Genomic DNA, 18032 nt, shown 5'->3' with positions numbered 1-18032 from the left:
TCCACAACCGTTTGTTTTGTATTTATCATCTATAAAATGTACTAAACTAGTGAAAACAGCAGATCTACAAGCACACAACGCCTCACATTTGTGCGAAAGTCTTGTATGATGAAGCAGGGCTTTGCTTTACCAAAAGACGTAGACATTTGAAACTTGGAGATAGGAGGTTTCTGCCCGACAGTGACGATATTTTAGTGATTATGTTGCGAGGAAAATGTTGCGATAATAGCCATTTTGGTTAGAACTGACTGAAAATAACTTTGTACAGGTACTTCAAATTTAAAATGATACTAAATATTTCTTCAAGTGTCCAAATAAATTCCAAATATTATCAAATTATCTTGCAGTGCCCCATCACCTACTTGGAAAACCCCTGCTCTAAAAAATACGCCAAAGGGTTAGGGTTGATTCGCACTCCCATGTTACTCCCCGTGCAGCTCCTTAAAACCAGTATCTGTGTTAAGATAACTTGCATAAACCTCGGTCATCACGTGGAAGTCCCCCAAAGCCAAAAAAAAAGAGGAGAAAAAAAAGGCTGCCATCCGCTTCCCAAGATCCAACCAACCCCCACATTTCCCCCTGATTGCTAATTTCTATTTATATGCCATGAGGGGAGGAAATAATGAAAGCCAGATGACTGGCCCCGAGGAGCAAAATGTGAAGCCGGGCCCTTCTGGTGATGAATGCTGTTGAGAGCAGGGATGGGACGATATGAAAATGTCACATCACGATTATTGTGACAAAAGAAATCGCGATTTACGACATTATCGCGATCATCAAAATCCATTATCCTGAGGTGGAACACTTGCCAAAAAAATTGCCGATCTACAAGCTCACAACGCGTCGCAACATCCCGAGGTGGAAGACTTGCCAAAAAAAAATTTGCGACTCGTTGTGAGCTTGTAGATCGGCTATTTTTTGCCAAAGACATTTGATAGAGAAAAAAAGACTGTATCAAGTACGTATATTATAAGTACCTTTTACCAATTATGGAGGGTTTAAGTCAAGTGGTTAGAGCTCGGCATATAAAAGGTGAATTGACCGCAGTGCACGACGGAGGACGAAAAATTCAATCTTCACGATATGATTATCGCGAGTGTTTTTTTTATCACGATAAACGATAATATCGCGTATCGTCCCATCCCTAGTTGAGAGCGAGGAGGGAGGTGGAGGTGTTGGAGGTGGTGGTGGTGGGGGCATAGAGAGCTCCACCATGGCAGCAGCGGTGGCGTCAGCAGCAGCAGTGCCCTGCCTGGCCGAGGGTGAAAAAGGACTGCCCTGGGTAGGATGTGTGTGGGTTTTTTTTTGTTGGAGGTTCCACCGTGACTCACTCGGTAGTCATGCGTGTTTGCACTTGCACGCTTCCAAAAAAAGAAGGGGAAAAAAAGAAAGAATGAATGAAGAGAAAACCCAAAATGCTGTACAATGCCTACGTCAAAAACCCCTGACGACTCCAAATAACATTACGTGGGTGTGTGCACCGCCGTTGCTAAATTTATCCCCTGCCTGCACCGAGAGGTCCAGGAGGAAGGAAGGATGTCGGTGGGACACTGTAATATCGGGTGTAAACCTTGTATCTCCCAAGTTTCAAATGTGTACGTTCTTTCGCAAAGTATAGCCCTGCTTCATCACACAAGGCCGTCGCACAAAAGTAGTGAAAACAGCCGATCTACAAGCACACAACGCCTCGCGGTGCGAGGCGTTGTGTGCTTGTAGATCAGCTGTTTTCACTCGTTTAAATCATTTTTAAAATGATAAATGCAAAACGAACGGTTTTGGACATACAAGGTTTTCATCCGACAACGGCAATATCCTCAGTGTTAATTTGATACTCTCTGTTAAAGTAACCGTGAGGATTTCACAAGCGGCCCAACCCAGATAGAAATATTCAATTTTGACTAGAGATGCTCAATATTGACTGAAACCACAGCTTTTCTTTTTTTGCAGGAGAGGGTTAAACCCAACAATGAATACGAACCAAAAATGTAAGGCGTTTTACAGAATATTGTCGCTTGGCAGGGTTTAAAGTAAAAAGAAAGAATGAAAAAAACTACTGAACAAGCAAACAAAACACTTGTGCAGGTTATTTTAGACGCCGCAGTTTAGTTCCATCGGACAGGGATTGAGGGACATTTTAAGGCACTCAGCATGAGCCAAGTTCTGGAAATGGTAGGAGCAGGATCCGTTTCCTTATTTGGATTAGACTGGAAAATATCAAGTAAACAGCAGTCTTCCTGTCCACTGCTTTCTGAATACAGTTCAGACCCCCCCCCCCCCACCCCCCTCCATCCCCATCCGCACGGGGGAACCATAATGAAAACTAAAAAAAGAGGCCTCCTATTGTTTGCGATTGTCCAAGAGCCAGGAGCAAATGGGGGCTCAAATTGCAGCTCTGAAAGGTAACAGGAAATTGACAAATCACTAATCCACTCCTAACTATTCAGGGAAACAAAAGGTACATTCCACCAAAAAAGGAGAGGAGAAAAAAAAGAGAGCACATTAAGTACAAGAGGACCCATTTGGAGGGAGGGGTCATTTAAAGCAAAAAACGCTGACCAAACTAAAATAAGGTGCTAGCGTGCTAGTAAAAGCCTAGTCAGCTAAATGACAACAGCAACTAGATACTTCCTTTTGTGTCAAGTGTTTACCATTAAAGCTCTCACACATGTGAAAACTACTTTCACCTGACCTTTAATTACCCCCCAGACATTGTCATTCATTTGTGTTGTGAAATCAACAACATATAACGAACGGCCAAGGCTCCCTATCTAAGAGATTATAGGAACTCTATAGCGCCTTAAGGGCGCGCAAGCACACACACAGGGGCGTCACAAGGGGTAGGAAAGTGGGACTGAGTTACTGGGGCCCAAGGTGGAGGGGCCCTAATAACTTTATCTATTGAAAAATAGCAGATATACAAGCTCACAGCGCGGCACCGAGTGCCGCGCTGCGAGCTTGTAGATCTGCTATTTTTGAAAAGTTGTGAAAATGTGTGAAAGTCTTTGAATATATGTATTTTTTAAGCGAACATTTCTAACTCAAATGTTGCTTCTGGGGGTCCCTGGAACTAAATATTTTGAGATCGGGGTCCGTGGCCACATACATATCATCTTGGGGGTCCTTGACATAGGTTTCTTGCACACATTTTCATGATTCTTCAAAAATAGCAGATCTACAAGCTCGCAGCGCGGCACTCGGTGCCGCGCTGCGAGCTTGTATATCTGCTATTTTTCAATAGTTAACATTCATGGGGGGCCCGCAGTGAATCCTTGTACCCAGGGCCCAGAATTTGGTGTGACGCCCCTGCACACACACACACACACACACACACACACACACACACACACACACACACACACTCACTATGGCATGTGATTGATCGCTCTCACACAGTTGTGGGTTTCACACAGCTTTTTGTTTGAAATGCTCACGATGCCACAGCTAATCCATAGAAGCATGTTTTCAGACACAAGCCCCCAGTAATGCATTTCCTGCCCCCCTACCCCCTACCCCCACCCCCCTCATTCCCTTCCCCTCCCCCAATTGACATTTCTTCCTGACCAACCAACTTTGAAAGAGATGATGTCATCCCCTGGGGGGGGGAGGGTGGTCAGTGAACTTCCCAAGTGATAAATGCATGGGGGGGGGGGGGGGACAGCAGCAGCCAAATGGAAGGGGGAGGGGTGGGGTAGGGGGGGTCACCCCTGTTGTTGCCTTCAGTGCAGGAAGCATGCCATAAAGCCCTGCATTGATAGCCCTGGGTTTATGATCTTTGAACAGGTGGCCCTGGGTCGTTGTAATGATGACTCTCCCATTGCTTAAGGCACACACACACACACACACACACACACACAATATGGAGACCATTTGGGAGTCGCAGAACATTCTGATCTAGCCATTTTAACCTCTTAAGTCCCATTTAAAAAAAGCCAAAATGGCAAGCTTGTGTGGTTGTAAATCTGTTATTTTTTGCAACTTTTGTAAAAAAAATAATAATAATAATACAAAGCTGCCAAGTCTAATGACATGCCCAATAAGGGATGCAAGGTTGAAGTGGTTGAAAGCCCAGGGGAAATAAAGCTACAGTGCATAGTTTTGTGGTGACCTATGGTTGGCTCTTTTAAAAAAAAAGTAGAGAAACTTCCTTTGAAAAATAAATAAGCAGAGGCTGCATTGATGCTAGTAGCTTCGGGGCTATAGCGCGTCAATGACCTGTTTTGTTTAGCTTTCAGAGTTAGCGAGGGAGAATTGTGCCAAATAAGTCCTCCAACAATATAAACAGGCACTTTTCTAAAGCTACACGTTGCTTCTTCCGGGCTGCAGATTATACCAGCAGAATACCACTGCTGTAGTGAACGCACACACACAGACAGCATTGATGTGATCTTCACTAATGCACACACGCCAACCCAGGAAAAAGAACTGACGCTATAACATTCCTTTGAAATGATTTGTGAAGCGGAAGTCGGTCATTATCGCGGCAGGAGCCCACAAAACAACGTTCCTCAAATATTCAAGCAAACAATCAAGACAACAAGGCGGTAAAGTTTTTTTCATTAATTAATATATTTTCTGCATTAAAGTTAACATAGTTTTTTCTTTTGTGCCACCCTTTAATTTTTCAGTAAGTATTGATATTTTGTTATATTCAGACATGAGTAAATTTAAGACTGTCTTTTGCAATAAATATCATAAAATAATAGAGCTTCACATAATAAATATTTTTTTACAACAAAAAAAATGTTTTAACAGACATTTTCTTTTTAAAAAATAGCCAGAATTCCTCTTATGGATTTGAGCATACAATGTACAAAAAAAAAAAAGAAAAAAAAAAAGGTGAATGCCACAGACAGAATGCATATGGAGAAGTCCAGGTGGGTGGAGGAAGAGAAACATATCCAACAGAATGACAATACTATGAGATTGATGTGCTTTCCTTAATGCAACATGGCAGATGCAGCCATGGCCTTTTTTAACGTAGTAGCAAATGAGAGTTGCAGACACACACCTGTTTGCTATGAATACATGGTAACAGCTACATAAACGCCCTAGAAGTATATCGTCCTTCACAGATTTGGTAATAGGCTGCTCCCTTTTTGCGATGCCAGAGGCACCAGGGAAATTGCCCACCCTAAAAACAGACGAACATATTTATTTAAAAAAAATATATAGTGTTAATGATGAGCTGAAGATAGACATGGAAACAGTTAAGGCAAACACTGGTCTGTAAAAACATGGTCCTGATCCAAAACAAAAATAAAATAAGAAGAATTGAGTGGTTTTTGTTACTCCTTTTTGCTTAGCTCCTTAGCAGGATTCCACAAGTGGAGGAGAAGAAAGGGAGACTGGGATGGGAGGTGCTTAGAATTTTTCTGATAAACATCAATTTGTGACTGACTACCATCATCACCATCATCATCATTATCATCAACATCGTTGTCAGATCCATGTTAAAGAGTCCTCCGCTCATGCACACGCGTCCCCCAAAACACACACACGCGCAGCCACGCAGGAGCGATCAGGAAGGCTTCTCCTGCGTCTGCGCGCCCCAGCTCTCCAGTTTGCAATAGACAGTGTTTGAGTTCTTGCAGCGGCAGCCAGGCCTGTTGACCCGATCGTAGCAGCCCTGACACGCCTTCAAGCAACCCTTCACGGGCGGGTAGCACAGCAGGCAGGGGAAGAGTACCGACATTAATCCCATGCACAGGAAGCGTGAGCAGCAGTGCGAGCGCGACAGCGAGCAGGGGTGGTCGGCGCACGAGTCCCCCTCGTCGTCATTGGAGCAGTGGTAGAAGATGCCCTTGACGAGGCACATGCACGTGCCGTGCTCCAGTGCGCTCTCCGCCGAACAGAGGCACTGGCCGTTGCAGGCCAGGCACGAGGGCAGGCTCCGCGGTGCCGTGCAGTCGCTGCACTTGCACTTCCCACATCGTTCGCAGATAAACTGGTGCCCGCCGAGTCCGACCGCCCCCGCCGGCCCGTTGCCGCCCTTTAGGTCCGTTTTCCCTTTGCCCGGCGGGGGCTTGAGCGGCGCCTCCAGCGGAGGCAGCGGATGGAAGTGGGTGTTGGTCTGGGGCTGCGAGAGTGCCTTGGGCTTGGGTTGGGTCCGAACGGGCCACTCCGCCCGGTGCAGCGGCACGCCGGGCCGGGAGGGGGGCGAGCGCACCAGGAGCCCCTGCTCCGAGGAGGCGCTACTGTTGCTCCCCGAGCTGGCGGCGCTGCCCGTGCTGGTGGAGCGGCTGAGCCCCGGGATCCGCGAGGAGCCGCCGTACTGCGGCCCGCCACCGGACACCACCACCACGCCGCCACCCACGTGGTGGTGGTGGTGGTTAGAGTTATGGTGGTTGTGGTGGCCGGACAGCCGGTGCTCGTAGTTGTTGTTCACATTGACGAGGATGACCTCGTGAGTCCTCTCCTGCTTGTCCTGTGTCCTGGGGGCCTGGCGGGGCGCAGGGGGCCTCCGCACCACCACCGAGGGCCCCTCCGTGTACTCGTTGTTGGAGCGGATGGCCTTGATCTGGTCCAGGGACAGGATGGTGGTGGCGGCCGTGCTAGCGGCATGGTGGTGGAGCTCCCGCTCGTATTCCGCCCTTTGTAGCCTGCCCTCCAGGGCCAGCGAAGGCTGCTGGATCACCACTAATGAACCACCGGGGCCATGCTGACTTTGGAGCTCCATCTGGGGCGAGGATCACCACTTCCGACATTCACCGTGGACTTGGCATGCATCGGAAAACCTGCGGGGAGGGAGGGAGGGAGGCCAGGGTAGACAGAGGAGTGGAGTGGAGGGGGGGAGGAAGAGGGAGATGTCATCAGCAAATAAAAAGAGAAGCCAAAACATGGCTGGCAAACAATGTCATGGTGGGGGGGAGAAAGAGGGGTGAAATGATATGTCCCATGCTATTCTATTCAATGTGGAAAGGATTACATTTTAAGATTATTGTTAGCAGTATGTAGTAGGCTAGCCTATGCACAGCTCTCTAATGCCAAATAGAATATAGGAATAAAACAATAAAATACACCATGTCCTATTAAGAGCCGTTGTTTTAAATTATACTGGTTATTTTGATAGGCTATCTGGGGGGCCTAGGTTAAGATTATGTATGCCAACTTTTCTTATCAGCGCAAGCTTCACAATGTCATAAGATTGGATCTCTTTCGTGAGAAGACCAGGGGGGGAAAAGTTGACTATTAACAAACCGTATTTCTATTAGCAAAACTTTTAGTAGCTTCCTTCCTCGCTAATAAGCACACGTTTAAAAACTTCAGTAGGCCCTGCAAATACTTCCCCTCCTCATTTACATTTGTATGACTAGTTAACATTTAAATGCACCGCAGCGACGAAATGAGGGCACGATCCAAGGGAACTAAATGAGCTGCCTCACTTAGTATTCTATTACTAACCCCGAAAGGCTTCCAGGGAAAATGGGGGCCAAAGTAGAGCAAAAAGAAAAAAGAAAAAAAAAGGAAAAAACTAAGATCAAACCCAAGTCTCAACAAAAACCTCATAAACACATTAGCATTATTGCAGCCTACGACTTGATTATAGCGACGTAGTGAGCGATATACGCCTAGACTAGTACTTTGAAGCCAACGTAGGGATATTATTTGGAAGAGTAGGCCTACGAGAAGCACAGTAGTACGACATAAACAACAGCAGGAATTCAGGCTTCGAGCCTACAGTGACATTTTGAAGCAACGCCAATATATAGGCCTGGGAGCTCAAACGTACAGTACGTGGCTGTAAAATAATACTAACTAGCCTAATAATGTAAATTCAGCACCAGTCTAATTAAAACAATATAGCTATAGCCCACCAGCGGCAGATATATTAGCCTGGGACATGTGGTCGATATCTCTCTACGAAAAATATCTCTCTCAGGAACAAAAAATACCCAAATTCCCTATTTTAAAAAAAATTAAATAAAAACTAGACTGTGTCAGACGGAGTAAATACACACCACTAGTGCCGTAGTGCGAATTCAAAATAGACGAAATTGAGTACGATATAGACTCTATAATAGCCTATTAGTGCAAGTAGACACGGCTACTTTATTAAAAGCCACAAAGCTGTGGAGGTCAAGGACATTATAGAACTTTTTAGAACGAGACCCAAAAAGAGAAATTAGACATTTGCCCGGGGAACCCAAACTGGTAAAAACAGCAGATCTACAAGCTCGCAACGCTTTGGGCCACGTTGTGAGCTTGTAGATCGGCTATTTTCACTACTTCTTAGAAATGTGTTTTCTAACTTATGGCATTTCTTAGATTTTTATTTTATTTATTAATGAAATTACTTAGGCGTTTTTATTAATGAAAATCATTGCTTTTGGGGAATGTTTTTTTTTTTTTAAATGTTTCGAAATAAAATGAAGGTAGCCTACCCATAAAAATGTGTCCGCGACCCACAAATGGGTGCCGACCCAGTGTTTGGGAACCAGTGCATTAGAGAACGGATACAAATAGAGAGGGAGAGAGAGCGAGCAGCGAGGGGGGGAAACTTATGAATGAAAACAAGCGACGTGGGGGAGGGGTGTTTGACTGACAGTCATTCCTTATGGGAGAGGGGGGGGGCGACGAGTGGCCTGTGGTTTGAATAGCAGAGCCGATGAGGACTAATTCACCAGCCAACTGGCATCAAACCCAACTGATCACCATCTAACTTTGAAAACTGACACGGCAAATAATATGATGTGATCTCTGCAAGAAAGTATAGTGTTCTTAGAGTGTAGTATACACAGTATAATAGCTAATAATAGCCTGATAATACACGCATAAAACCTGGCTATATTATATTACCGTCCGTCACAGAGGCGGATTCTAGGTCGGGACGCTACGCGTGGATATAAATAAACGTATTAAACCAAATCACACACTTTTCCAAGACATTATATAGACTAATATATCGTCGTTGTCGGGTGGAAACCTTGTATGTCCAAAACCGTTCCCTTTTTAATGATTTAAAATGTAAAATATATATAACATTCGGACTGCTTACCTATATGCAATCATCCATAACGTTGAATCCATGAACGAAATCTACCAAAACTCCATCCAAAGGGGGGGAAATTAAGCAGCGATATGTCCCAAACGGCGTTGTTGTAGACTATATGTTATAAAACATTCGTAGCGTTTTCTATTAAATCCCAAGAACGAACGTAGATCCTCGTATTTTCTTCCTCCGTTATTCCCTTGTTTTAAAAGTTCAGTGCAACTCTACGCACGGCATTTTTCCCACCGTCGTAAAATAGTAAATCCACAAAAAAAGGAAGCTTCTTCTTCCAACGAGGCCGATCAGGATCAAGAAGACACCGTCAACCCAGTTTTTAGTCCAAGCGCACAGCGAAGTAGTAGCACGGTCTGTTGGGGGGGAGCAGGGGGGGAAAGAATCGCCAAAAGAAATGTCTCGGATCGGGATGAAAAATCACGCTTTCAAAGACAAATCATCCATAAAATCCAAGACAATCTTCCTCTCTTCGGTAATATCTGCGTGGTAGAGACGCAAGATAAAAGTACTTCTTGATCTTGTAGTCTTCTAGTTGTTGTTGCTGCACCGCACGGGGGTTGCTTGGTTGGTTGTTGAAACTAAAAGCGGTTAATCGGTTGCTCCTCCACGGATGGGGTTTTCGCTCTCTCGTCGCTCTTCTCTTCCAACCAACAACACTGCGGGACTGTGTGTGACTGACTGAATGAAATGAATGGGAATGTTAGGGGCTGGAGTGCTCGCTCTCACACAGCCTCCGCCCATTGGTCCGTTCGGCGGGCTGAAAAAGGATACATCGCATCCGCTCTTGATTCATTGGGCAGATGTTGTAGGGCCGGTCCGATGGAGATGTGTGTGTGCGTGCACTGCTTAAGGTGGACCGGGCTCACTGGCTCAGGGGCTCGTTTTATTCACTGTAAAAGTAAACCAAGTACATTTACTCAAGTAAATGCTCTTAAATTACAATTTTTGAGGAATTTGTACCTTACTGGAGTATTTCCAATTTCCTATACTTTTACTTCTACTCCACTACATCTCGGATCCAAATTTAGTCCTCTTACAATTATTTGAAAGGTTTTAGTAACTATTTACTTTGTAGATATTACAAAACATAGCCTACATTAAAAACTTCATCCCCACATACAAGATCTACAAGATCACAATGCGTGTGAGCTTGAAGATCTGTTATTTTCACAAACATTTGCACATATTTGAAAACTTGAAATTCTGCATATGAGTACTTTTAACCAAGTACATTTACTCAAGTAATGCTCTTAAATTACAATTTTGAGGAATTTGTACTTTACTGGCGTATTTCCAATACTTTTACTTCAACTCCACTACATCTCGGATCCAAATGTTATAGACCTACTTTTAGTCCACTACAATTGAAAGGTTAAGTTACTTTGTAGATTTGGATTATTATTAAAAGAAAACATACATTAACAACTTAAGTCCCACATACATTTCAGCCATGTGAAAATAGCCAATCTACAAGATCACAATGTGCAGTGTGAGCTTGCAGATCTGCTATGTTCACAAACATTTGCACACATTTGCAAACTTGAAATTCTGCATATGAGTACTTTTTGTAGTTCAAGTACATTTTGATACCAATACTTTTTACTTTTACTCAAAATACATTTATTCCGGACTTTTACTTGTACTTGTAACAGAGTATTTCTACATTGCAGTATTGATACTTTTACTTAAGTATAAAATGTGAGTACTTTTTCCACCACTGACTGCGTGTATTTATTTATTTCCCCTCCCCTCCTCTCTCTCTCCTCCACCACCAAGGCTGAACAGGAAAAAACTAATTTCCGTTCCTGTGTGAAGCCAGGAGGCAGGCTATATAATACACTGGCTTCTCAAACTCTAACTCTGACAGACAGCGTACAAATGGAACCAAAATGCGCACCGTCCATTTGCTTCCATTTATTGTAGCTGTCAGAGTTTACAGACTTTAGTCAAGTTGTAACCCAGTGAAAGAGAGTCCCGCCTGGACCCCACTTTATACATGGAGTCAGGATTTTATTTTCTTCTTTTTTTTAAAACGGTAAATCCGTTCCACCCGATGTTATTACATATAGCCTACGTTAACTCCATTGGTTTCTCCTCATAATGACGATAATTAACTAGCATGTGCCCTAGCATTGCTGCAAGTTATGGCATATTACTGCATATATAGACTAATATAAGCTAAATATGTGCAATGTTTAGCTTGCTGCACAGTCTACTCTGCACACACACACACACACACACACACACACACACACACACACACACACACACACACACACACACACACACACACACAAAAACACACACGAATACAAACAGCCCCTGTCAGTCTCTCCGTGAGTCCCTGTTTAGCAAGCAAATGGACGTTTCGTTTTTGTCGCTGGTGAAAAAAAAAAAAAGATTTCCAGGACCACCTTAAGAAAAAAAGCACCCCGGGAGCGAGGGGAAAGAGCCCCCCTCCCCCACCCCCCTCCTCTCTGTTCTTGACTGTCTGGTTTGATTGGTGTCGCGGATGCGCTACATCCGGATCCATGAGAAAAAGGAAGTTCAATACAAAGTCAATTTATCCCATTCAAATGGAAAAATCAATAGATGACTGACCTGAATCTCATTTCGGGTCAGCTTTAGCAGCAGCAGCAGCAGCAGCAGCAGCAAAGCAAAGTCTGCATGATAGAACTATTCGAGTTTAGAGAGAGAGAGAGAGAGAGAGAGAGAGAGAGAGAGAGAGAGAGAGAGAGAGAGAGAGAGAGAGAGGGATGTTATGAGACGGACACAGCCCGTGCAATAATGTTAACGATGTTTTTTCTCTTTTTTAGACAGGTTAGACATGAAAAGAGGCAGTTTAGTGGGGCTAGCGGTGCGGTTGGTGATCATGCAAATCTTGGTAGATTCCAGTGTTGCCATGTTGGCTTATTATCAGCTACGTTTTTCTGTAAAGTTGCGTGTTGTAAAGAGTTTACCGTTGTGTTTTTTTTTGGCTTGTTTCTACACTTTTGCAATCCTTAAAAGTGTGGCATAACTCGCTTATTAAGTCTTGCTTTAAGTTTTTAAAAAACAGCAGTTCTCAAATATGTTAATGGAAAATGTTTGGGTGCATTTGTGTTGTTACAATGTTGTTACAAAACATATTCCAAATATTCCACATTTTGTATTGCACGAGCAACAGATCTACAAGCTCACAACCCTTGTAGATCTAGTTTCAAATAGCCGACACACATAGGTTTACTTTAAAGTGTTCATCATGTGGCCAAGTTGCTTCTTTTGGGCTTGTTTTCCTAGACCTGGTCGCTTATTTCTCTCCCAAAATATGGCAACGCTGGTAGATTCCCAAACGACAGATGGTCGCCTGGAAGCTCTTCTTAGCGGTCGGAAGTGCGGACGGAAATCTCACGATTACAGCAATTAGCTGATTTTCCACGGGGCGAATGTGATGAATATCCCGGTCGTGCTTGTTTTCCTCCCCATGGATAGCCTACTCACTCAACTAGACTTTTTTGCAATCCTTAAAACGGAAAACTCATGCATGTCCCTCCTATCCATAATTCCATATAGGCTAGTTTTTAAACATAGGTATTCCAAAAGTATTGGCATCAAAATGTAGGCTACTTTAATTACCTTAAGTAGAAAGTAGCCTACTCATTATGCAGAATGTCCCTTTTCACACGTTTTCAAATGTAGTCTATAAAAAAATGTATTAAAAATAGCAGATCACAATGCATTGCATGACTCCCATGCATTGTGAGCTTGTAGATCATCTATTTTCAAATTGCCAAAATGAATATAGGGCTGAAGTGGTTAATAATGCTCAGTTGGCAGCTATGATTTGCTAGATTCAAATAAACACAACAGTAAATCATCATCATCATGTGAATAATGCATTTATTACACAAATTCATTTTATTAGCCTATATAGGAACACAAGGATTTTGCCTACATGCAATAATAACACAGTATAGGGTTTTGAGAGCAATAGAACGGAACCTCGAAATTAGGCTATTGATTATTTATGGTTATTATTTGTTTTATTTTTCATTTATTGGTTCATTAGATTATTTGGTAGCCTGAGATGCTAACAACACTAACACCAAGTAGGCCTAGGCTTCCTTCCTTGTGCTTGTGAGTAAACCATGAATGAAACTCGTATTCTGGTGACAGTGGATGGTTTACTTTAAACCACAGCCAACATTTGCATTTGGCCTGGCGGTTAGCTGGTGTTAATATTCCTCTCTAGAAAGACATGACTGCAGTGTCTGGAGAGCTGAGCCTTCTGCAGTTGCTCAATGCTTACAGGCTAAAATTCTACAATACACTACGAGTGCAGAATTGTCTCAACTTCACCCACCACCAGTATTTCTTTCCTGTAATCTCCATCTTCTAATCTAGGTTTTCTGTAACCTAGATTGTTGATTAAACCAGTGTTTAAATGTCTTTGTGAATTGACAAGACCTTAATGGAAACAAGCCTGCTTATCTGGGTTATAAATCCCTTTAGCATTGTTTTGTATAAATCTGTGCCTTGTTTTTGCAAGCTGTTAATAAAGTATTCAATCAATCAATCAATGTTTCCACTACAGTGCCAGAATTGTTCCTGCAAAAATAATTTGCATATTGCTGGAATGGCAAAGGGGTGGGAGACGTTTTCACATGCCCTCCTTGGCAGCAAAAGTTCTGGTATTGCCTGATAAGCAAACATTTCAATTTGTTTATTTTCTATGTACATTACTCAAGTACTGTACTTAAAAATCTTTCTATCTTCAAAAGATTTAGATACATTTTGAAATTTTGAAATGGGACATTCTGCATAATGAGTACTTATTTCTGGTACTTTGACGCCAATGCTTTTCCACATCTACTCAAGTCATTTTCTCAATACCAAACTTTTACTTGTAATGGAGTGTGTCTACATTGTGGTACTTAAGTAAAACATTTGAGTACTTCTTGTAACCTCTAAACTAGGTTTTCTACTATGGTGCTGCTCATCCTAAATAACAGAACTTATAGTCACTTTACATCTGTGATATTGGTCAATTCAGCCATGGTCATTTCTCCCATCAGATGCTCAACCTAAACAGCACAGGGTGCACTTCACTGTGTCCATGGTTAATTGCGGGTTTGGGCATTTCCAACAATAACTTAATAGCCTATGCTATGGGAGAAATATGCCAAATGCGGAATTTCCTAACGTACATGATGTGACTTAAACGCCATTCCCACCTGGTACCATAACTATAAGATAAGTTATTGTTCAACATTGTATTTTTGAGCGGTCCAACGTCTGGTTTTGTCTATTTGTATGTATGTACGTATGTCCGACACCTGGCTCATTGGCCAAGCTTTGCGGAACGCTCAATGAAGTGAGCACCGCTCAATTCACACTGGGTGTGATTTTTTTAGTCAGTGTGGACACTGCCATCCAATTGACTTGAATCATTTTTAAAACTATACTTTTATAGTTAAATAGTTTTCAAGTGTTCCAGTTGAATCCAATGTAGTTATAATTTAGTCACAAGCTCTTGTTGATACTTTTCATTGCTTCAATATTTATAAATCCCACAGACAGACTTAAGCACTTTCACATCCTTTTATTTTCCAATATAGCAAAAATAGCAGATCTACAAGCTCACAATCATAAGCTTGTAGATTTTCTTGCTAGTTTTGTGTAACACTGTGGTATGACAATGTAGACCGTTGGCTCTCAAAGTGGGGTCCCCAGGGGTCCTTGGGGGGGGGGGGGGGGGGGGGGGGTTCCAGGGGGTCCCGAGGAAAAGTAGTTAATAGCATCACAATCATTTTATCCATTTAAAGGCCCACTTCACCTCTGGGACAACCAGATCTTATTTTATTGTGATGCAAAAAGCATCACTAGTCATGCTGAAAATCTCAAAACACAGATTGAACACAACAAATAACTCAGGATTGCATTGATCGTGTCCCAAACAACAATAAAATAAGATCTGGTTGTCCCAGAGGTGAAGTGGGCCTTTAAATGTTGGCTATAGCAAATGTAGAAGCTCACAGCGTGGCAAAAAGTGTCACGCTGTGAGCTTGTACATGTGCTTCTTTTTTAACATATTCCCTTCTGGGGGTCCCTGGCACAAAACCTTTTCAGATGGGCGTCTGCGGGTCCAAATACATCCTTAACTTGCCACTGATATGTAGTAGAGCATTAATTTACTGAAAATCGAACCTCGGTTCGAAGTGAAGCGGTGAATTTTTATTCTATCTGTTCTAGAGCTATGAAATCTGTGTTCTAGATCTATACATTCCGTGTTCTAGATCTATACTTTCCATGTGCTTTAGTTCTATATTTTTATGAATTCTGAATGATTTTGTCTGGAGGGCCAAATTGTCATGTGAAGCTTGACCAATCCTCATGTCCTGTGCATGCACGGGACATGTACGGGACATGTACGGGACATGTACGGAACAGACAAAGCCACTCCTTGAGAATCTATGGGAATCCTCAAAAAAACATGTACAGGACAGACAAAGCCACTCCTTGGAAGCGGCTTTCACAGCTTAAAAAAGCATGGAGATACAAGCTTTCTGTCTGTTTGGCTTTATTATTTAGCAGAGTCATCATGATGATGATCACCATCATCATCAAAGGAAGCCCAGAGCAGTGCTGCTGCTGCGCTGCCGCTGGTAGTTGACATAGAGCTGGAGGAGAGAGTCTGGGATGCGGGGCTGGACGGCGGTCAGGGCGCTCTCAAAGTGTCTGGCACCGATGTGCTGGGCTTTGATGTCCTCCTGCAAGGCCATGAGGCCAGCCTCTCTGCATACTGCCGTTATCTGAGAGGGGAAACACACACACACACACACACACACACACACACACACACACACACACACACACACACACACACACACACACACACACACACACACACACACACACACACACACACACACACACAGTATGTTTACTTGAGTAGAATTACTTAGAAGACATCAGGGCGATTCTACAAACGCCTTCTAAATCGGTGGTTCTCAACCTTTTCAGGCCGCGACCCCCAAAATAATCATATTTTAACCTCCACCCTACAAGCACTAAGAGTTGAGGCATAACATTTTGTATGACACGGTTCTATTGCGAAAATAGCAGATCTACATGCTCACAACGCCTCGCGTTGCGAGGCGTTGTGAGTATGTAGATCGGCTATTTTCACAATTTCTGCCTCTAATATTTGACAATTTGGCCAATGTTTAATTTGTCATTTTAGAGGTATTAAAAAGTCCTTGAATTGTCACTTTAGAAATGTGCAACAATGTTGCACATTAAGTTAATCATCTGGGGACCCTCTGGGGGTCCCGGCCCACAGGTTGACCACTGTTCTAAATCAGTAGTTCTCAAACTTTTCCATGCCATAAGGACCCCTCAAATTGATATACTGTAGGTTTTTCAAAAATAGCAGATGTACGAGTCACTTCGTGCCGTGCTGTAAGCTTCTACACCTGCTGTTTTTTGAATAGCCAATGCTAAAATCTAAAATGACATGGATGCTTTCCCGGATTCAAAAACTGGTGGACAGTGACAAAGTACATTTACTTGAGTACAATAGGTCGGGTGCAATGGCTTTTTCGGTCATTTTACTTTGAAGTTTCAGTCTGAAACGGAAGTCAGTACGTTTCTGAACCAATCAGAAGGTCCCATTCCTATGGGCTATGGCACGGTAGAAATGGACTCGAAGTGGTGCACAGTATTTGTAGCCTGCAGACATACGCTGGCGAAGGCAGAGAGACAAGGCCAATGTGCAGAATGTTTGTTACCAAGTTGCTTATTTCCTAAGCTGAAATGTTTTCAGATACACAGTTTAGTGTGCTGATTACGTTTACAATGAGTAATACACCGTCTGGACGTCATCTTTTGAAATGAGATTCCAAACGGAGTGATTCTGTAATTAAAATCAGCTGTGTCGGGATGAACGTGCAGCTATGAGAATCAAACAGGTGGTTGTAATCAAGTTTCATTTAAAAAATACTATCTATGCAGCACATCTTTGTTCAGAGGAAGTAATTAAGATTGGCTTTGTAGGGACTTTTGATATAAAAATACACAAACGTTGAGTATTTTCTACTATTATGCCCATAATATGATGAACACCATTCTGCTTTGAAAGTGTGAAAAACATTTTTAATTTTTTATTTCACTGGGTCTTTAAACGCCAATATGATCGAGTCCCTCAGGGCTCTATACTTGTGTATTTTCTTTTCTTTTTTCTTTCTCTGCTATTGTTTTTTTTGTACTTGTGCTGAATACCTAAGTATTACCTATATACTGGACCTGTTTTTCTGTTCTCTCTCTCTCTCTCTCTCTCTCTCTCTCTCTCTCTCTCTCTGGAGACAAACAAACAAAAAACACAAGAAGCTTTGCTTATGTGTTTGTAATGTTAGTTAAAGCCATTCTGGATTAAGAGCATCGGCTGATTAACTCATGTGTAACATTTGAATACTGAGGAATTACTTTCACATGCATCAGCTAAAAACAATAATATAGCATTGGCATGTTTTTGCTGTATTTAGACAGGATACTACAGAGCCAGAACAGTGAAGGTCATGCTGCACACCACTCCAGCTGGAATCCAAACAGGGATGTTGTCATTATGTAGTTGATCACCTATACCTACCGCACTAGTGGACAGTAACCGAGTATATTTTCGTGAGTTGTGTACTTTGCTTGAGTGTTTGTATTTTTGGATACTTTCACTCCAATGCATTTCTATGAAAATGTCTACATTTCAATACAGCAATGCAATGATGGTTCTCCTGACATCACAGTGACGTCAGAGCGGAAAACCCACAGACCATAAAAAAAGTGTACACGTCCAGACGGACGGAGTCAGCATGTGCCGTTTCACATACTAAACTGAGACCTTCGGTCGCAATGACCTACTTTGCAATTTGTATTTTAGAATACTTACTATTTATTAAAAGCAAGTACTAGTGTACTTCAACTCAAGTACAAGTTTGACAGAGCAACTTTCACTTGCAGTCGAGTAATATTTCACCAGAACAAGTATGTATACTTT

General features: G+C 42.7%; 2 protein-coding genes across 2 annotated transcripts in view; both read right to left on the bottom strand.

The window, feature by feature from the left end:
- Positions 1-4600: 4600 nt before the first annotated feature.
- spry1 (sprouty homolog 1, antagonist of FGF signaling) lies at positions 4601-9658 on the bottom strand. The gene is made up of 2 exons (XM_080745739.1): positions 8996-9658; positions 4601-6734 (listed from the first exon to the last, which is right to left on the bottom strand). The coding sequence occupies exon 2, from the start codon at positions 6674-6676 to the stop codon at positions 5519-5521; it is 1158 nt and encodes a 385-aa protein (XP_080601865.1). The 5' UTR covers positions 6677-6734; positions 8996-9658; the 3' UTR covers positions 4601-5518.
- Positions 9659-15083: 5425 nt separating this feature from the next.
- Positions 15084-18032, bottom strand: part of afg2a (AFG2 AAA ATPase homolog A) — a 231974-nt gene continuing 229025 nt past the window's right edge. Inside the window, exon 19 of the mRNA XM_080745782.1 lies at positions 15084-15795. Within this exon, the coding sequence (XP_080601908.1) occupies positions 15607-15795 (189 nt within the window). The 3' untranslated portion in view covers positions 15084-15606. The remainder of the gene's footprint in view (positions 15796-18032) is intronic.

This window comes from Nannobrachium achirus, assembly GCF_963921795.1.
Source record: "Nannobrachium achirus genome assembly, chromosome: 17".
NCBI lineage: Eukaryota > Metazoa > Chordata > Actinopteri > Myctophiformes > Myctophidae > Nannobrachium > Nannobrachium achirus.
This window is presented reverse-complemented; position numbering and strand designations above follow the sequence as displayed.

Excerpts from the sequence above, each read along its gene's own strand:
- spry1 (XM_080745739.1), bottom strand. The coding sequence starts at position 6,676 with ATGGAGCTCCAAAGTCAGCATGGCCCCGGTGGTTCATTAGTGGTGATC.